Genomic DNA, 19,857 nt, shown 5'->3' with positions numbered 1-19,857 from the left:
ATTTCTCTGAGCATCTTGAGCTCTGCAGCCTGCTGAAAACACTTGCTCTGAGCAGCGCTTTGAGGGCCTTAATTCTTTTGGCATGCCAAGATCTGAAAGTCCTTCGCAGGCCTTTCACTGCCAAACTGCATTGGTCAGCTCAGAACTTTGCACGGCTGCTGCTCTAGGCCAGACTCTCTTTCCCTTTGGTGTGCGAGAGAGCCTCCCCCTATTCCTGCTAGGGAATATTCCTCGCAGGAACCAGAAACCAGCATTGATCTTGCTGAATGCTGTACTTTGTTCTTTAGAACCAGATCGGCCTTGGAAGACCTACCAAGAAGATCACCTTTGTCACCAATGGACTGGTCAGCAACCTCCAGTCTTATGGATCAGATGTCTTCTCTATGTGCAGTGGAGTCACCACCTACATGGCTTATGAAGTTCATGGTGAGTGCAAGCAAAGGAATTCTGTCTCTAAGTGACCTGGCATTTGTTTCCCTTGGGGAATGACCAATGCACACTTGCTGCTCTTCCAACTTGAATCAAACAGGAACCAAGGGCTGCAGCAGTTGTACAAAGGGTTCCACGTCTTTGCAGATCAGGACTGGAACAGGCTGGGGTCACAGCCCCCATAAATGACCCAAAGCAAACCCTTACAGCTCCTTCTCAGGAAGGTTAAGGAGGCTTAATTTTGGACCCAGAGTGTTTCACCTCAAACTGTCATGCCTAGCCATGAAAATTACTAGCCTAAGGACTGGTGTCCTTCAGGTCAGAGGTGACTGACAGTTGGAATGGCTGCCAAGGTCTTAGGCATTAGCTGATGGGGTTTTGTTTCTTCCTTTCTTGCTTCCCAAGGACTCCAAGTCAATCTGGGATCATGCATTACCCTTGATGTCCTGAGAGTCGTGGATCTGAAGTACTGCACTGGCAATGGCAATGGACAAGTGAGAAAACCTTACCTTTACCTTTTTTGATCCAAATAGGGGGGGAACCCGAGCTGCTGCCCAAAGCCAGTCCTGATGCCATTCTTGCCTGGCATCTCCTCTTTCGAGAGGTTCCTGCTTGGAGGTGAGGATGCTAAAACAGTGCAATGGGTCAGCAGCTGCCTCTGTCAGGGACCTTGAGCATAGACTAACTGTGGCCAGTCCTCTTGCAGTCATCAACCTCTAAAGGCATCAGATGGCAGCTGTCAGATGCAGCAATGATGCACTGAATCCATGAAAAGAATTCTTACAGCCTTTGCCCAACACCACAGCCTTGATTCTGGGTCCTTTGGAAAAAGACTGAGGGCAGGGCCGGCACTCCCCAGGGGGGCAGCACTTCTTCCATTGTAGCAGGGATTATGTGGAAAATCTGGGGACATCACTGTCTCCCTTCAAAGGTGAAACATCTTCTTTCCCCTGGCTTTTTAGTCTCAGCAGATTCCCGGCGACATCTTCAACAACACGCAAGGCAGCATCTTCAACAACACGCAAGTCATCATTGGGGGCCAGTCCCAAGTTGTGACCATCAACAGGCAATGGCGTGTGGCAGTCATTGAGCAACGAAGCTTCAGTGGGTCCTGGAAAACCATCTGGAACTACAACACGGTGAGTGGCAGGGAGGGGGCTTGTTCACAAAGTGTATGAGGAGACTGGCACCTGGTAGAGCTGACCCAGGGACAGGGCTTGTTTCTTATTCAGACCATGTTGAGTGAAAAATTTCAAGTAGGAAATCCCAGCACTTATTCCGTTTTTAACAAATTGTTTTCTCCAATCTCAAGACATGAAAAAGTGATGTCCAAGTGCTCAATAACTTTATTTTCCAGGGCGTCATTGCAACCAAAGTCACGCAACAGAACACCTGCTACATTTCCATCATGAACAAAAATGAGATGCCCAGCTTCAATAATCTGGCCCGCCTGGCACAAGACAGCAGGGTAAGTTTACCAAGGATTAGCAGAGTCCTCACCCTACAGTTCATTGATCTGTTTGTTCATGTGCTTTTTCCTTCTGGACAGGACGATGTTGTCACTAGTGGCAGAATTTTCTTTCTCTCAGCAGTAGAGGGGTTTAAGAATTTTTCCAAAGGATTGATTTGATGAAAGAGGAAAAGGGTTGCACATTGTCTTTCCGACTTTTGATTTCTCTGAGCATCTTGAGCTCTGCAGCCTGCTGAAAACACTTGCTCTGAGCAGCGCTTTGAGGGCCTTAATTCTTTTGGCATGCCAAGATCTGAAAGTCCTTCGCAGGCCTTTCACTGCCAAACTGCATTGGTCAGCTCAGAACTTTGCACGGCTGCTGCTCTAGGCCAGACTCTCTTTCCCTTTGGTGTGCGAGAGAGCCTCCCCCTATTCCTGCTAGGGAATATTCCTCGCAGGAACCAGAAACCAGCATTGATCTTGCTGAATGCTGTACTTTGTTCTTTAGAACCAGATCGGCCTTGGAAGACCTACCAAGAAGATCACCTTTGTCACCAATGGACTGGTCAGCAACCTCCAGTCTTATGGATCAGATGTCTTCTCTATGTGCAGTGGAGTCACCACCTACATGGCTTATGAAGTTCATGGTGAGTGCAAGCAAAGGAATTCTGTCTCTAAGTGACCTGGCATTTGTTTCCCTTGGGGAATGACCAATGCACACTTGCTGCTCTTCCAACTTGAATCAAACAGGAACCAAGGGCTGCAGCAGTTGTACAAAGGGTTCCACGTCTTTGCAGATCAGGACTGGAACAGGCTGGGGTCACAGCCCCCATAAATGACCCAAAGCAAACCCTTACAGCTCCTTCTCAGGAAGGTTAAGGAGGCTTAATTTTGGACCCAGAGTGTTTCACCTCAAACTGTCATGCCTAGCCATGAAAATTACTAGCCTAAGGACTGGTGTCCTTCAGGTCAGAGGTGACTGACAGTTGGAATGGCTGCCAAGGTCTTAGGCATTAGCTGATGGGGTTTTGTTTCTGCCTTTCTTGCTTCCCAAGGACTCCAAGTCAATCTGGGATCATGCATTACCCTTGATGTCCTGAGAGTCGTGGATCTGAAGTACTGCACTGGCAATGGCAATGGACAAGTGAGAAAACCTTACCTTTACCTTTTTTGATCCAAATAGGGGGGGAACCCGAGCTGCTGCCCAAAGCCAGTCCTGATGCCATTCTTGCCTGGCATCTCCTCTTTCGAGAGGTTCCTGCTTGGAGGTGAGGATGCTAAAACAGTGCAATGGGTCAGCAGCTGCCTCTGTCAGGGACCTTGAGCATGGACTAACTGTGGCCAGTCCTCTTGCAGTCATCAACCTCTAAAGGCATCAGATGGCAGCTGTCAGATGCAGCAATGATGCACTGAATCCATGAAAAGAATTCTTACAGCCTTTGCCCAACACCACAGCCTTGATTCTGGGTCCTTTGGAAAAAGACTGAGGGCAGGGCCGGCACTCCCCAGGGGGGCAGCACTTCTTCCATTGTAGCAGGGATTATGTGGAAAATCTGGGGACATCACTGTCTCCCTTCAAAGGTGAAACATCTTCTTTCCCCTGGCTTTTTAGTCTCAGCAGATTCCCGGCGACATCTTCAACAACACGCAAGGCAGCATCTTCAACAACACGCAAGTCATCATTGGGGGCCAGTCCCAAGTTGTGACCATCAACAGGCAATGGCGTGTGGCAGTCATTGAGCAACGAAGCTTCAGTGGGTCCTGGAAAACCATCTGGAACTACAACACGGTGAGTGGCAGGGAGGGGGCTTGTTCACAAAGTGTATGAGGAGACTGGCACCTGGTAGAGCTGACCCAGGGACAGGGCTTGTTTCTTATTCAGACCATGTTGAGTGAAAAATTTCAAGTAGGAAATCCCAGCACTTATTCCGTTTTTAACAAATTGTTTTCTCCAATCTCAAGACATGAAAAAGTGATGTCCAAGTGCTCAATAACTTTATTTTCCAGGGCGTCATTGCAACCAAAGTCACGCAACAGAACACCTGCTACATTTCCATCATGAACAAAAATGAGATGCCCAGCTTCAATAATCTGGCCCGCCTGGCACAAGACAGCAGGGTAAGTTTACCAAGGATTAGCAGAGTCCTCACCCTACAGTTCATTGATCTGTTTGTTCATGTGCTTTTTCCTTCTGGACAGGACGATGTTGTCACTAGTGGCAGAATTTTCTTTCTCTCAGCAGTAGAGGGGTTTAAGAATTTTTCCAAAGGATTGATTTGATGAAAGAGGAAAAGGGTTGCACATTGTCTTTCCGACTTTTGATTTCTCTGAGCATCTTGAGCTCTGCAGCCTGCTGAAAACACTTGCTCTGAGCAGCGCTTTGAGGGCCTTAATTCTTTTGGCATGCCAAGATCTGAAAGTCCTTCGCAGGCCTTTCACTGCCAAACTGCATTGGTCAGCTCAGAACTTTGCACGGCTGCTGCTCTAGGCCAGACTCTCTTTCCCTTTGGTGTGCGAGAGAGCCTCCCCCTATTCCTGCTAGGGAATATTCCTCGCAGGAACCAGAAACCAGCATTGATCTTGCTGAATGCTGTACTTTGTTCTTTAGAACCAGATCGGCCTTGGAAGACCTACCAAGAAGATCACCTTTGTCACCAATGGACTGGTCAGCAACCTCCAGTCTTATGGATCAGATGTCTTCTCTATGTGCAGTGGAGTCACCACCTACATGGCTTATGAAGTTCATGGTGAGTGCAAGCAAAGGAATTCTGTCTCTAAGTGACCTGGCATTTGTTTCCCTTGGGGAATGACCAATGCACACTTGCTGCTCTTCCAACTTGAATCAAACAGGAACCAAGGGCTGCAGCAGTTGTACAAAGGGTTCCACGTCTTTGCAGATCAGGACTGGAACAGGCTGGGGTCACAGCCCCCATAAATGACCCAAAGCAAGCCCTTACAGCTCCTTCTCAGGAAGGTTAAGGAGGCTTAATTTTGGACCCAGAGTGTTTCACCTCAAACTGTCATGCCTAGCCATGAAAATTACTAGCCTAAGGACTGGTGTCCTTCAGGTCAGAGGTGACTGACAGTTGGAATGGCTGCCAAGGTCTTAGGCATTAGCTGATGGGGTTTTGTTTCTGCCTTTCTTGCTTCCCAAGGACTCCAAGTCAATCTGGGATCATGCATTACCCTTGATGTCCTGAGAGTCGTGGATCTGAAGTACTGCACTGGCAATGGCAATGGACAAGTGAGAAAACCTTACCTTTACCTTTTTTGATCCAAATAGGGGGGGAACCCGAGCTGCTGCCCAAAGCCAGTCCTGATGCCATTCTTGCCTGGCATCTCCTCTTTCGAGAGGTTCCTGCTTGGAGGTGAGGATGCTAAAACAGTGCAATGGGTCAGCAGCTGCCTCTGTCAGGGACCTTGAGCATAGACTAACTGTGGCCAGTCCTCTTGCAGTCATCAACCTCTAAAGGCATCAGATGGCAGCTGTCAGATGCAGCAATGATGCACTGAATCCATGAAAAGAATTCTTACAGCCTTTGCCCAACACCACAGCCTTGATTCTGGGTCCTTTGGAAAAAGACTGAGGGCAGGGCCGGCACTCCCCAGGGGGCAGCACTTCTTCCATTGTAGCAGGGATTTTGTGGAAAATCTGGGGACATCACTGTCTCCCTTCAAAGGTGAAACATCTTCTTTCCATTGGCTTTTTAGTCTCAGCAGATTCCTGGTGGTGAGAGCAACACAGAAGTCATCATTGGGGGCCAGTCCCAAGTTGTGACCATCAACAGGCAATGGCGTGTGGCAGTCATTGAGAAAAAGGCCGGCATCGGATCCTGGAAAACCATCTGGAACTACAACACGGTGAGTGGCAGGGAGTGGGATTGTTCACAAAGCATATGAGATGACTCGCTCCTGGTATAGCTGGCCAATGGATGGGGCTTGCTGCCTTATTCTGACCGTGTTCAGTGCACAGTTTCAAGTAGGAACTCTCAGACCTTGTTTCTGTTATAATAAAGGTTTTTCTCCAATTCCAATGCTTGAAAGACTGAAGTGTCATTTCTTAATAACTTTATTTTACAGGGTGTCATTGCAACCAAAGTCACACAACAGAACACCTGCTACATTTCCATCGTGAACAAAAAGGAGATGCCCAGCTTCAATAATCTGGCCCACCTGGCACAAGAGAGCAGGGTAAGTTTCCAAAGGAGTGGCAGATTCATGACCCTGCAGCTCACAGGCCCATTTCTTCATGTGCTTTTTCCTTCTGGACAGGATGAGGTTTTCACAAGTGGCAGGATTTTCTTTCTCTCAGCAGTAGAGGGGTTTAAGATTTTTTTCCAGTGGAATACGTTGCAGAAAGAAGAAGGAGGCTGCACCATTCCTTTCCTCCTCTTCTCTTTCTCTGAGGATGTTGAGCTCTGGAGCTTGCTGGACAAACCCTGATGTGAGCAGCCCTTCAAGGGCCTTGATTCTCTTGGCATGCCAAGATCTGGAAGTCCTACATACGCTATTCCATACCAAACTGCATTGGTCAGCTCAGAACTTGGCATTGCAGACGCTCTTAGCCAGACTCTCATTTTCCTTTGGGGTGTGAGAGAGCATCTCCCTATTCCACAGCCATTCTCCTAGGGAATATTCCTCGCAGGAACCAGAAACCAGCATTGATCTTGCTGAATGCTGTACTTTGTTCTTTAGAACCAGATCAGCCTTGGAAGACCTACCAAGAAGATCACCTTTGTCACCAATGGACTGGTCAGCAACCTCCAGTCTTATGGATCAGATGTCTTCTCTATGTGCAGTGGAGTCACCACCTACATGGCTTATGAAGTTCATGGTGAGTGCAAGCAAAGGAATTCTGTCTCTAAGTGACCTGGCATTTGCTTCCCTTGGGGAATGACCAATGCACAATTGCTGCTCTTCCAACTTGAATCAAACAGGAACCAAGGGCTGCAGCAGTTGTACAAAGGGTTCCACGTCTTTGCAGATCAGGACTGGAACAGGCTGGGGTCACAGCCCCCATAAGTGACCCAAAGCAAAGCCTTAGATGTCCCTCCAAGGAAGTTTAAGGAGGCTGAATTTTGGCCAAGAGTGTTTCAGCTCAAACTGAGCTCCCCTGTAAAGCCTAGTCATGAAAATTACTAGCCTAAGGACTGGTGTCCTTCAGGTCAGAGGTGACTGACAGTTGGAATGGCTGCCAAGGTCTTAGGCATTAGCTGATGGGGTTTTGTTTCTGCCTTTCTTGCTTCCCAAGGACTCCAAGTCAATCTGGGATCATGCATTACCCTTGATGTCCTGAGAGTCGTGGATCTGAAGTACTGCACTGGCAATGGCAATGGACAAGTGAGAAAACCTTACCTTTACTTTTTTTGATCCAAATAGGGGGGGAACCCGAGCTGCTGCCCAAAGCCAGTCCTGATGCCATTCTTGCCTGGCATCTCCTCTTTCGAGAGGTTCCTGCTTGGAGGTGAGGATGCTAAAACAGTGCAATGGGTCAGCAGCTGCCTCTGTCAGGGACCTTGAGCATAGACTAACTGTGGCCAGTCCTCTTGCAGTCATCAACCTCTAAAGGCATCAGATGGCAGCTGTCAGATGCAGCAATGATGCACTGAATCCATGAAAAGAATTCTTACAGCCTTTGCCCAACACCACAGCCTTGATTCTGGGTCCTTTGGAAAAAGACTGAGGGCAGGGCCGGCACTCCCCAGGGGGGCAGCACTTCTTCCATTGTAGCAGGGATTATGTGGAAAATCTGGGGACATCACTGTCTCCCTTCAAAGGTGAAACATCTTCTTTCCCCTGGCTTTTTAGTCTCAGCAGATTCCCGGCGACATCTTCAACAACACGCAAGGCAGCATCTTCAACAACACGCAAGTCATCATTGGGGGCCAGTCCCAAGTTGTGACCATCAACAGGCAATGGCGTGTGGCAGTCATTGAGCAACGAAGCTTCAGTGGGTCCTGGAAAACCATCTGGAACTACAACACGGTGAGTGGCAGGGAGGGGGCTTGTTCACAAAGTGTATGAGGAGACTGGCACCTGGTAGAGCTGACCCAGGGACAGGGCTTGTTTCTTATTCAGACCATGTTGAGTGAAAAATTTCAAGTAGGAAATCCCAGCACTTATTCCGTTTTTAACAAATTGTTTTCTCCAATCTCAAGACATGAAAAAGTGATGTCCAAGTGCTCAATAACTTTATTTTCCAGGGCGTCATTGCAACCAAAGTCACGCAACAGAACACCTGCTACATTTCCATCATGAACAAAAATGAGATGCCCAGCTTCAATAATCTGGCCCGCCTGGCACAAGACAGCAGGGTAAGTTTACCAAGGATTAGCAGAGTCCTCACCCTACAGTTCATTGATCTGTTTGTTCATGTGCTTTTTCCTTCTGGACAGGACGATGTTGTCACTAGTGGCAGAATTTTCTTTCTCTCAGCAGTAGAGGGGTTTAAGAATTTTTCCAAAGGATTGATTTGATGAAAGAGGAAAAGGGTTGCACATTGTCTTTCCGACTTTTGATTTCTCTGAGCATCTTGAGCTCTGCAGCCTGCTGAAAACACTTGCTCTGAGCAGCGCTTTGAGGGCCTTAATTCTTTTGGCATGCCAAGATCTGAAAGTCCTTCGCAGGCCTTTCACTGCCAAACTGCATTGGTCAGCTCAGAACTTTGCACGGCTGCTGCTCTAGGCCAGACTCTCTTTCCCTTTGGTGTGCGAGAGAGCCTCCCCCTATTCCTGCTAGGGAATATTCCTCGCAGGAACCAGAAACCAGCATTGATCTTGCTGAATGCTGTACTTTGTTCTTTAGAACCAGATCGGCCTTGGAAGACCTACCAAGAAGATCACCTTTGTCACCAATGGACTGGTCAGCAACCTCCAGTCTTATGGATCAGATGTCTTCTCTATGTGCAGTGGAGTCACCACCTACATGGCTTATGAAGTTCATGGTGAGTGCAAGCAAAGGAATTCTGTCTCTAAGTGACCTGGCATTTGTTTCCCTTGGGGAATGACCAATGCACACTTGCTGCTCTTCCAACTTGAATCAAACAGGAACCAAGGGCTGCAGCAGTTGTACAAAGGGTTCCACGTCTTTGCAGATCAGGACTGGAACAGGCTGGGGTCACAGCCCCCATAAATGACCCAAAGCAAGCCCTTACAGCTCCTTCTCAGGAAGGTTAAGGAGGCTTAATTTTGGACCCAGAGTGTTTCACCTCAAACTGTCATGCCTAGCCATGAAAATTACTAGCCTAAGGACTGGTGTCCTTCAGGTCAGAGGTGACTGACAGTTGGAATGGCTGCCAAGGTCTTAGGCATTAGCTGATGGGGTTTTGTTTCTGCCTTTCTTGCTTCCCAAGGACTCCAAGTCAATCTGGGATCATGCATTACCCTTGATGTCCTGAGAGTCGTGGATCTGAAGTACTGCACTGGCAATGGCAATGGACAAGTGAGAAAACCTTACCTTTACCTTTTTTGATCCAAATAGGGGGGGAACCCGAGCTGCTGCCCAAAGCCAGTCCTGATGCCATTCTTGCCTGGCATCTCCTCTTTCGAGAGGTTCCTGCTTGGAGGTGAGGATGCTAAAACAGTGCAATGGGTCAGCAGCTGCCTCTGTCAGGGACCTTGAGCATGGACTAACTGTGGCCAGTCCTCTTGCAGTCATCAACCTCTAAAGGCATCAGATGGCAGCTGTCAGATGCAGCAATGATGCACTGAATCCATGAAAAGAATTCTTACAGCCTTTGCCCAACACCACAGCCTTGATTCTGGGTCCTTTGGAAAAAGACTGAGGGCAGGGCCGGCACTCCCCAGGGGGGCAGCACTTCTTCCATTGTAGCAGGGATTATGTGGAAAATCTGGGGACATCACTGTCTCCCTTCAAAGGTGAAACATCTTCTTTCCCCTGGCTTTTTAGTCTCAGCAGATTCCCGGCGACATCTTCAACAACACGCAAGGCAGCATCTTCAACAACACGCAAGTCATCATTGGGGGCCAGTCCCAAGTTGTGACCATCAACAGGCAATGGCGTGTGGCAGTCATTGAGCAACGAAGCTTCAGTGGGTCCTGGAAAACCATCTGGAACTACAACACGGTGAGTGGCAGGGAGGGGGGGTCTTTTCAAAAAGCATCCAAGGGGTCTGGCTGCTCACACAGCTGGTCCAGGGACAGAGATTGTTTCTTTATTCTGAACATTTGGAGTTCATGATGCAGGGTAAAAACTCTCAGCAACTCTTATGGTTTCCATCCTTACTTTATCTCAAAATTAACAGTTGGAAAAAATGGAATTGTAAGTGCTGAATAATTTCTTTTCACAGGGTGTCATTGTCACCAAAGTCACACAACAGAACACCTGCTACATTTCCATCATGAACAGAAGTGAGATGCCCCACTTTGATAACCTGGCTCACCTGGCAGAAGAGAGCAGGGTAAGGTTCCAAAGTTGAAGCAGATTCATGGTCCTGGAGATTATTGGGCCATATCTTCATGTGATTATATCTTCAGGAGAGAAGAAGGTTGTCACGAGTGGCAGGATTTTCTTTCTCTCAGCAGTAGAGGGGCTTGGGAATTTTTCAGAGGAATGGTTTGCTGAAAGAGGAAAAGGGAGACCATTACCTCCCTCATCTTCACATTGTCTGAGAACCTGCAGCTTGCTGGGCAAACCCTTGCTCTGTGGAGCAAGGAGCCCTTCAATCATTGATTCTCTTGACATGCCAAGATCTGAAAATCCTACGCAGACTATTCAGTACCAAACTGCATTGGTCAGCTCAGAACTTGGCGTTGCAGATGCTCTTGGCCAGACTCTCCTTTTCCTTTGGGGTGTGAGAGAGCATCTCCCTATTCCACAGCCATTCTCCTAGGGAATACTCCTAGCAGAAACCAGCTCCTGACACCAATCTTGCTGATTGCTGTAATTTATTCTTTAAAATCAGATCAGTTTTGGAAGACCTACCAAGAAGATCACCTTTGTCACCAATGGACTGGTCAGCAACCTCCAGTCTTATGGATCAGATGTCTTCTCTATGTGCAGTGGAGTCACCACCTACATGGCTTATGAAGTTCATGGTGAGTGCAAGCAAAGGAATTCTGTCTCTAAGTGACCTGGCATTTGTTTCCCTTGGGGAATGACCAATGCACAATTGCTGCTCTTCCACCTCGAGCTGCACAGAAACCAAGGGCTGCAGCAGTTGTACAAAGGTTCAACATCATTGCAGATCAGGACTGGAACAGGGTGGGGTCAAAGTCTCCATAAATTATCCAAACCAAACCTTACAGTTCCTTTCCAGCAATCTTAATTAGTCTGGGCCCACGAACTGGCAGCAGCCTCACCATGCAATGCCCAGCCATTGGGACTTTCAGGATAAGGGGCAGTAGAGCCCCGACTTCTGCACAGGAAATCCCAAAGGCTGTTCAAGAGCAGGTCTTTGTGAGCATTCCTGGCTGAGCCACAGAGCTGGTGTTCTTTGGGGACTCCAAGCGAATGTGCACCTCACACAGCTTAAACATTCCCAGAGCAGAAATCCTTCAGAACCTGGTTGGCTCTGAGCAACACCACAACCCTCCTGTAGAAAGTCAGCCAATGTCTTAGGCATCAGCTCAAAGGGTTTTGTCTTGTCTTTTCCAGGTTTCCAAGGACCCAAGGTGAATCCTGGATCATGCATTACCCTCGATGTCCTGAGAGTCGTGGATCTGAAATACTGTACTGGTAATTTCCATGGCAATGGACAGGTGAGAAAACCTTAGCCCTTAGACTTCTTAAACCAATTTGTGTGGCTCAAAGCTGCTGCCCAAATCCAAACCTGATGCCCTTCTTGCCTGACATCTCCTCTTTTGAGAGTTTCCACCTGAGGGTGCACATGCTGAAAGAGCAATGCGTCAGCAGAAGTTTATTTTCAGGACCTTAAGCGTGGATTTACTCTGGCCAGTGCTCTAGCATGCATCAACCTCTAAAGGCATCAGATGGCCGCTGTCAGATGCAGCAATGATTCACTGAATCCAGAAACAGAATTCTTATGGCCTCAGCCTTGATTCTGTGTCCTTTGGAAAAGGAGGGCAGGGCTGGCACTCCCTGGGGGGCAGCACTTCTTCCATTGTAGCAGGGATTTTTCGGAAGCTTTGGGGACATCACTGTCTCCCTTCAAAGGCTAAATATCTGCTTTGCCTTGGCTTTTCAGTCTCAGCAGACAGGTAACAACTGCCATTTCTCTGGTGCGTGTGTTTACCAAAACATGACCCTCAGTAGCCAAACCCATGAGGTGATTATCGAGCAAAGGAGTGAGCAGCTCTCATGGAAAACCATCTGGAACTACAACACGGTGAGTGGCAGGGAGGGGGCTCCTTCAAAAAGTTTACTGGGAGACTGGCTCTTGGCACAGCTGTCCCAGGGACAGGGCATGTTTCTATATTCTCACTGTCCTGAGTCCAAAATTAGGGTCAGAACCTCTCAGCATTTCTTACTTGTGTTAATCAAAGTCTATCCTGTCTTTTTGGGTGGAAAACCAAACTGCGAGTGCTCAGTAACTCTTTTCTACAGGGCATCATTGCAACCAAAGTGGTGCAAGAGAGAACGTGCTACATTTCCACCATGAATAGAAATGAGATGCCCACCTTTGATGCCCTCGTCAGATATGCTTCAGAGAACAAGGTAAGATTCAAAGTAAGCAGTTGCTTGGAATATTGTACTGCATTTGAAATTCCTTTTTATGCCTGAAACACTGCTGTTTTCAAAACCCTCTTAACCAGTTGGTAAATTAAAAGCCATTTTAATGATTATTTTCATGGATATTTTCAGTGATGTTTTTCAGGTACATCTTTTGAAGGCTTTCAAAAATTACAATATCCTCATTTAGATGCCTCTAGTGCAGGTTCATCATGTTGAGTTAAAGTCCCAATTAGTTAGATTATTTTTACAGTGATTTAAATCATCATTTCAATTGACTTTTTATACTACCTTAGTAACCAAGACTTTAAATTCTTTGCTAAGTATGTTTCATAAAGTCTCGTTCTCAAAGTCTAGAAAAAATATTTTTTCTTCAGAAGATTTGATTGAGGAAGAACAAATATTTCAATTTTTTAGAAAAAATATTTTTGTAAGCTTTCAAACATTTTGAAGAGGACTGTATACAACGTTTCTTTAGTTCAGCCATCCATATTAGCACGGACATTATAAAAATTATCTCAGCATTCAGCATGTTCACCTTGGCTAAACACTGGCTTCCACTGAAGTCTGAGAACTGAGTCCGTAAAAAAAACACACTTTAAATAGCAGGAAGAGCAGAAGGAAATCAGGAAGAAACTTCTCCTGCCAGCCACAGCCTGAGTGCCCCTGAGGGGTGAGGGCAGTGACTGAGCAAGTGCCTTGGAAGGAGCTCTGGCTCCACAGAGCGGCTGCACTCCTCCCCTCCTCCTCAGCACTTCCCCTCAGGCTCCCTGCACCTTGATTCCCTTAGAAGCACCTGACTTTGGAGCTGCCTTCAAGGCTAGCTAACGGGCCCACAGTCCCCAGGGACTGAAAGGTGTTTCTAAAGGCAGGTGGGATGCCAACAGCCAGCCCCAAGTCATCCTTCCAGAGTGAGGAATAGCCCTTGGAGGAAGCAGCTTCGGGCAGTGATCTTGCTGAATGCTGGTATTTGTTCTTTAGAACCAGATCGGTCTTGGAAGACCTACCAAGAAAATCACCTTTGTCACCAATGGACTGGTCAGCAACCTCCAGTCTTATGGATCAGATGTCTTCTCTATGTGCAGTGGAGTCACCACCTACATGGCTTATGAAGTTCATGGTGAGTGCAAGCAAAGGAATTCTGTCTCTAAGTGACCTGGCATTTGTTTCCCTTGGGAATGAACAATGCACAATTGCTTCTCTTCCACTTTGAGATTGATACAAAGTAAGCAATAAACACAGATCCTTGTAGAAGAGCAGCTGCTGCTATGGAGATGTGTATAAATCTACCTAGTCAGTGTCTCTTAATCACAGAGGTTCTTGTATTGAGGCCAAAAACTATATTCTTTTGAAATATATTCAAGTAATTCTTTTACTCAGAGTAGTTAACCTTCAGGCACCATCAAAGTATTCTGAGCCTCTCTCCAAGCTGATGGTCTCCAACCCACTTTTGGAAAACACTCTGCAGCTCCGGCTCCAGCTCTTGCATTCTGGCTTAGCAGTAGTTCCACGTACACACTGCTTGCTTTGCTTTAAGCTTGCTTTGGCAGCTGAAAGGGCTCAATGTGATTGAAAAGGCAAGTTTGCCTTTTCAATGTGCCAGGTTTAAGGGCTGTCAGTGAATGCACAGAGCACTTAACAGCCTCTAAGCCAGTGCCTTTTTTTTTTCCTTTTTTTTTTTTCTTTTTTTGCTGTTGTTTGTATAGGACCCCAGCTGAATCAGGGATCATGTATCTCACTTGATGTCCTCAAACTTGTGGACCTGAATTATTGTGGTGGCAATATCAAGGCCTGAAAAACTTATCTTTCTTCAATCAAGAACAGAGGCTCCGAGCTGCTGCCCAAGGCAAACCCTGATGCAATTCTTCCATCACATCTCCTTTTAGAGATGGTCTTAGGGATTTAGATGCTGACACAGATCAACTGCTGGCCACATCTTTCAAATAAAGTCCTTCATTATGTATTAACTCCAGCCTGATTGTCAATACTTTACCTTTTTTCATCTAAGAACTCTCCACAAAAATATTTGTATTGTCTCCCTTCTGCCCCATTTGAGCCCTTCAAATGCTCTTTTAATTGCCAGCTCTCAACACAGGGCACAGACAAAGAGCTGGGCAAGCCCCAGGGTGTGTATGGTAGAAACAAGGCATTCACAGTTAGGACCTTCCTTCCCTGTTCAGGGAAAGATGCCTCACATTAAGAATCTCCATTCAGGTGGCACAAATGCAGAAAGAAAGAAGGGCAAAGCAGTGAATTTGCCTTCTTTAGGGGAAGAGGAGTCTCCTTTGTGGGATTTACAGAGTTGTTCTGTTCCTAAAATAAGGCAAGCTTGGGATTCCTGTTGCTCAAATCTTTACAATCAAGTTTATTTCCTTTTGTCTAACAAAAATGGCAGGATGCCCCAAGTTATCCAGGTGAATGCAAATTTGCCTTTAGTACCAACACCATTCATGCAACATCCCTCAGTTTCTGGCATACTCAAATCAGCCCTTAGTTCATAACCAGGTGCACACTGGCACAAAGCATCACTACAAGTTTACTGGGAATCTCTGCTCTTCTTCTGCTTCTAATTCCTTTTTTCATTTAAAAGTGACTGTTCAATACACTGAGCTTACCATGACCACTTTTCTCTCACCTCCCTGTATGCCATGAATTCAATCAGGCAGGTATCAAAGCCTCCTCTTATCAGAGCACTTCCCCAGGAAACTCGTCATGCTTCTGTGAACACAGGGCACCTGCCAATAAGGCAAACCCATTTTCAGATTTAACTCTGGGATATTATGTATAAAAAGTAAGAGTACACATCAATTAGCAGCAGAGCTGGCCTGGCCTGACATCCAAATGAAGTTCCCTGAAAGTATATCTATAGTTTCCCATAAAACTCTTAATGCTGGGCAGCTTTTAAATGGTTTTGAGCTTTTCTTGGCACTGAGAGAACTCTTAGTGATTTCTGACAAAGTGAAAATGCCAAAGGGGTGGGGACTGCAGGGGAGAAATCTCCCTTTTGGCAGGGATAGAACTCTACATGCTCAAACATGAAAGAAAGAAGTGCTGTGTTCCAGGGGTGACACACACTTGTGACACGTCCACAGGACAATATTCTCTCCTTCACCATACAGGCAAATCAACAGTCTCAGCAAGTCACATGAAGTTAGGGCTCAGCTGTTTGCTGAGAGTTTAGGAGAACCATGAGACATGAGAGACCCCATGTGCACTCAGATCCTCCTCATCAAAATCCTTTAAAATGGAAGTTTGGACCAGTTCAACATTCAAGGGAATGTTTCCATGATAATAATTGTTCACAACAGTTAACGCAAATTAATTTATCATCATAACAAATAATTCTCTGGCATACTTAAATCCTCTTCAGCTGGATCCCACTGCAGAAAGTGCTGAGCCTGTCCACAAAGTAAACTGGAAGTCAGAATTATTTTAAGACAGAAAATAACTTGATGCAAGATAATCAGTCACAATGTTAAAATGTTGTGAAATTCAAATGCTCCTTTCAGGTTGTGATTGCTTCTTTTCTTGGTGCTTTCCTGGCTCCTGCTCTAGCTGCCAGGGTGTTGTGAATGAGTGGTTTCAGTCACTTAAAGAAAATAAAAAAGCAGGTTTCAACATCAGTTTGTGGAAGTACAGCATTCAATGGCAAGGGTTAGTCTGTTGCTTACTGCATAGATGAAACCTGCAAAGGAAAATCAAATTAAAATCACTTCAGAATGGCATACACAGAGTCCAGGGCTGCAAAGGGTGAGGATGCAAAGGGTTTAAGAGCATTTAAACACTGACTCATTTACAAGGTGATTCAATAGTGTTTACTACAATTACAACAAAGACTGAAATATAGATTCAAGATAGCAACATTCATACCCTAATCGCTCCTCCTGCACACACACAGGCCCAGAGCTGTTTCCATCTCTATCTATGTGTGCAAAAGGACCTGTTAAAAATTCCCTGGAGCTCACTGGAACGGGTCAAACATCTTTGCCTTTCTCAGTGGGTGAGGGTTGAGTCTCGAGGAGTGGGGGATACCAGCCCAGTCTTCAGAAGTCTTTTGAGTACTGCAGACCTGAGGCTTTGCAAGCTCCAGGAGGCATCCCACTCCACGGGAGATGCTCGTGGAGCCCACTGCAGTCCGGGGCAGCTCAAAGGCTCCCCTCAGCACTGCTGTTTATGGAGTCAGGAGATGGCTGTCCTTAATTCCCAGGAGATTTGTGCCCTGGCCTATCCCGAGTTGGTAACAATGGTGCCGTTCCACTCAGGCTGTATCAAAGGTAGATAATGTTCCAGGGCTGTCAGGGGATGAGTGATTGTCCCTTGTTCCCTGCCTGGGTCAGGTAACCAATATTCCTGATATGAGCAGTGTCACTCCCACGTTTCCCTCTCACAGTTCCCAGTACAGTCATGAAAACCAGGTCGGGGTAAAGCCTGAGTGTAAAGTCTGACACAAGAGCACTGATGGCTCTTGTGGGCCTCCCAGATGAGCTTCCCAGCCTCCCCTCTGAGAAACCATCTTCCCTTTAATCTGCTCTCCAAGAGTAATAATTCCCAAAGCATGGATACTGCAGCTAATGCTTTATTGAGAGAAACACTGCTGGGAATCCACAAAGCTAAATCCTTACCTCCTTTAATCTATTCCAAAAACTAGAACATCAAGAAAAGCTCCAAGGAGCACCACAATGAAAGTTCACACCACTCTGGCACTGGGGTTATGCTTGAGCAGGAAAAACATCATACATGTGGCATTGCTGGAGGAGGAAAAAAAACTTTTTTTTTTTTTTTTGCCTGCTAACAGATTCCTACCTCATAATCATCAGACTCCAGCAGATCAAAATTTCCAAAAGTACAATCCCCACAGTTATCAAGGTATTTCACCAGGAAATAATTATCAGTGAAATGCAGCAGGGAAACAAATGACAAAATAATTTTATTGCAGCATTCAGCCCTTCCACACCTAATTCTTAAAACAAATAAAAGGTGGGAGGCTCACATCATTTATTCTGCCTTCAGCAGCATCAGCTTTGCAGTCAGGATGCATCTCCCTGTAAGTATGCATGCTTTTCTTCCTTACAAACTGAACCTTTGATTCAAACCCGTTCCTTTATCTCTCAGAAGGGCTTCTGCCTCTCTGGAGCACTAAGGCTTTCTCTGGGGCCATTGTGCTCCTCCAGAAGGAGCAGCTCAGCCCCTGCTCCCCAGAGGAGCTGAGGAGGTAAGGATTTCTTCACGGCTTGGCTGGACATGATTCAGAAACCAGGAAGCCTAATCCATGCCCATTATTGTCAACGCTTTTGCACCACTGGAGCACTGCACTAGTGCATCAAGCCCTTCCCTGTAATGCCAGGGCAGAAGAAATGGAAAAGCTTTTTCTTCTCTCTTCTAAAATAGCTGTGTGTGCCTGCACAGCTCTGAGAAACAGCTTGAGATTCAGCTCTTGAGAGAGCAAGTGAGAAATGTGTCTACTTTGAGCACCCTGGGGTAAAGCAAGGGTGCCTCCCTTTGGGAGCACTGATGCAATCCCAGGTTAAAAGCAAAAAAAGGATCCAAGAAGGAGCCTTAAACATCAGATTAGGAAAAGGGAAGGAGGATTGTCATGGCCAAATTTGTCAGCCAGAGTTGCAGTTACATTTTCTATTTGATTTTCATTTCAGATTTTGACTGCAGTCCTTCTTGGACTCGTCCTGACTCCAGCCCTTGCTGATTACGTGAGTACAAATGAACAATTTCCACATTGCTGCTCATTCTATGCTCCCTGCTTCAGAGATCTCCTTGAACCTTTCATTTTTCTAAAGCCTTGGGCAGATAATCACTTGAAAGCCTAAGTGTACTTTCATTCGTTTTTCTAGCATCAACAGACTGAAGTAAGCAAGAAAATCTCCATTGGTGGAGGCTACCAAATTATGACCATCAATAAAAAATGGCTGGTGGCAAGTATTGAGCAAAAGACCAACCATGGTTACTGGAAAACCATCTGGAACTATGACATGGTGAGTGCAGTCTCTTGTTCAGAGAGTGGCTCATACAGTCAGTAAAAAGTGCTTTTTTACTTTCTTTAATAGGTATAAAATTCCAGTATTAATGATTACATTCTGAGTGGTCAATAACTTTATTTTACAGGGCTTTATGGCAACCAAAGTGCTGCCAGAGAGAGCTTGCTACATTTCCATAATGAACAGAACAGAGATGCCCAGCTTTGATGCACTTCCCCAGCTGGCTGCAGACATCAGGGTAAGATTGAAAAGGAAATTTACTTGGAAAGTTCTACTTAATGTAAAGTATATTCATATGTGAGACCTTGCTATTTTCAAAACCAACAGGTACTTTAAAGACCAGGTTCGTGACACCATTAATTAGATGTTTTTATCAATTTCACTGACATTTTACAACAATGTGACTTTAAACTTTTGAAAATTGGAATACCCTTGTTCCAGTGCTTCCAGTGGAGGGTTTACATGTTTGGCCAATGTTGTAGCTCAGTTAGATTATTCTTAAAATGTTTACAACAACTAAAGCTGGGAATATGCTTGGAGTTAAACAGAGCAGGGCACAGACCTTGCTGAATGCTGGTTTATGATGTTTAGAACCAGAATCGTCCAAGACCCCCTACAAAGGAGATCACATTCACCCTTGTGAAGAGAATTATTCGTGACCTCGAATCATATGGACCAGACATCTTCTCTATGTGCAGAGGGCTCTCAACTTATGTGGCTTATGAAGTTCATGGTGAGTGCAAGCAAAGGAATTCTGTCTCTAAATGACCTGGCATTTGTTTCCCTTGGGGAATGACCAATGCACAATTGCTGCTCTTCCACCTTGAGTCAGATAGAAATCAAAGGTTTCAGCAGTTGTACAAAGGGTTCAACATCTTTGCAGATCAGGACTGGAACAGGGTGGGGTCATAGTTCCCATAAATGACCCAAGCAAAACCCTTACAGCTCGTTAACTTAAGGAGGCTAAATTTTGGTCCCAAAGTGTTTCACCTCACACTGAACTCCCCTGAAATACCCAGTCAATAAAAAGGGTGGTTCTAAGCACCTCTGTCCTTCAGCTCAGAGCTGACTTGACCCAGAGCACTTAACAGCATCTTAATCCATGTCTCATGGTAATTGCTTTTCTTTCCTGGTTTTTGAAGGACCCCAGTTCAATCTCGGATCATGCATCAAGCTCGATGTCCTTCAATATTTGGCCCTCACCTACTGCCATAATGATAACTTTGTGTAAATCATGCCTTTCTTGAGCCTTGTGGGGATGCTCCAGCAGCAGCCTTGCAGCTGCTGCCCAAAGCCAACCCTGCTGGAGTTATTCCCTGGCATCTCTTCTTTCAAGAG

At 46.1% G+C, this 19,857-nt stretch overlaps 3 protein-coding genes across 4 annotated transcripts in view; all 3 read left to right on the top strand.

The window, feature by feature from the left end:
• LOC128820015 (uncharacterized) overlaps positions 1 to 6,322 on the top strand; it is a 30,789-nt gene extending 24,467 nt beyond the window's left edge. Inside the window, exons 29-41 of the mRNA XM_054000482.1 lie at positions 288 to 426; positions 835 to 923; positions 1,392 to 1,568; positions 1,787 to 1,897; positions 2,388 to 2,526; positions 2,935 to 3,023; positions 3,492 to 3,668; positions 3,887 to 3,997; positions 4,488 to 4,626; positions 5,035 to 5,123; positions 5,591 to 5,740; positions 5,960 to 6,070; positions 6,236 to 6,322. Coding sequence (XP_053856457.1) covers positions 288 to 426; positions 835 to 923; positions 1,392 to 1,568; positions 1,787 to 1,897; positions 2,388 to 2,526; positions 2,935 to 3,023; positions 3,492 to 3,668; positions 3,887 to 3,997; positions 4,488 to 4,626; positions 5,035 to 5,123; positions 5,591 to 5,740; positions 5,960 to 6,070; positions 6,236 to 6,322 — 1,608 coding nt within the window. The remainder of the gene's footprint in view (positions 1 to 287; positions 427 to 834; positions 924 to 1,391; positions 1,569 to 1,786; positions 1,898 to 2,387; positions 2,527 to 2,934; positions 3,024 to 3,491; positions 3,669 to 3,886; positions 3,998 to 4,487; positions 4,627 to 5,034; positions 5,124 to 5,590; positions 5,741 to 5,959; positions 6,071 to 6,235) is intronic.
• LOC128820069 (uncharacterized) lies at positions 6,040 to 14,449 on the top strand. Of its 2 annotated transcripts, none has more exons than XM_054000573.1 (15): positions 6,040 to 6,070; positions 6,575 to 6,713; positions 7,131 to 7,219; positions 7,688 to 7,864; positions 8,083 to 8,193; positions 8,684 to 8,822; positions 9,231 to 9,319; positions 9,788 to 9,964; positions 10,188 to 10,298; positions 10,803 to 10,935; positions 11,495 to 11,598; positions 12,054 to 12,185; positions 12,404 to 12,514; positions 13,511 to 13,649; positions 14,236 to 14,449. In XM_054000573.1, the coding sequence occupies exons 2-15, from the start codon at positions 6,671 to 6,673 to the stop codon at positions 14,322 to 14,324; spliced, it is 1,644 nt and encodes a 547-aa protein (XP_053856548.1). In that variant the 5' UTR covers positions 6,040 to 6,070; positions 6,575 to 6,670; the 3' UTR covers positions 14,325 to 14,449. The 2 variants fall into 2 exon arrangements, with proteins under 2 accessions (XP_053856548.1, XP_053856547.1); XM_054000572.1 differs by having other exon boundaries at positions 12,051 to 12,185.
• Positions 14,450 to 17,561: 3,112 nt separating this feature from the next.
• GKN1 (gastrokine 1) lies at positions 17,562 to 19,750 on the top strand. Its single transcript, XM_054000574.1, has 6 exons — positions 17,562 to 17,573; positions 18,181 to 18,234; positions 18,376 to 18,516; positions 18,647 to 18,757; positions 19,111 to 19,252; positions 19,662 to 19,750. The coding sequence occupies exons 1-6, from the start codon at positions 17,562 to 17,564 to the stop codon at positions 19,748 to 19,750; spliced, it is 549 nt and encodes a 182-aa protein (XP_053856549.1).
• Positions 19,751 to 19,857: the final 107 nt, after the last annotated feature.

The sequence above is a fragment of the Vidua macroura genome, chromosome 28 (assembly GCF_024509145.1).
Source record: "Vidua macroura isolate BioBank_ID:100142 chromosome 28, ASM2450914v1, whole genome shotgun sequence".
In the NCBI taxonomy this organism is placed as follows: domain Eukaryota; kingdom Metazoa; phylum Chordata; class Aves; order Passeriformes; family Viduidae; genus Vidua; species Vidua macroura.
The sequence above is the reverse complement of the archived record's forward strand: the minus strand, read 5'-3'. Positions and strand labels throughout refer to the sequence as shown.

Excerpts from the sequence above, each read along its gene's own strand:
- LOC128820069 (XM_054000572.1), top strand. The coding sequence starts at position 6,671 with ATGTGCAGTGGAGTCACCACCTACATGGCTTATGAAGTTCATG. Across the intron at positions 9,320-9,787 it reads CTGGCAATGGCAATGGACAA|TCTCAGCAGATTCCCGGCGA; the intron begins GTGAGAAAACCT and ends CTGGCTTTTTAG. Across the intron at positions 10,299-10,802 it reads ACCTGGCAGAAGAGAGCAGG|ATCAGTTTTGGAAGACCTAC; the intron begins GTAAGGTTCCAA and ends CTTTAAAATCAG.
- GKN1 (XM_054000574.1), top strand. Across the intron at positions 18,235-18,375 it reads CTCCAGCCCTTGCTGATTAC|CATCAACAGACTGAAGTAAG; the intron begins GTGAGTACAAAT and ends TCGTTTTTCTAG. Across the intron at positions 18,517-18,646 it reads CCATCTGGAACTATGACATG|GGCTTTATGGCAACCAAAGT; the intron begins GTGAGTGCAGTC and ends TTTATTTTACAG.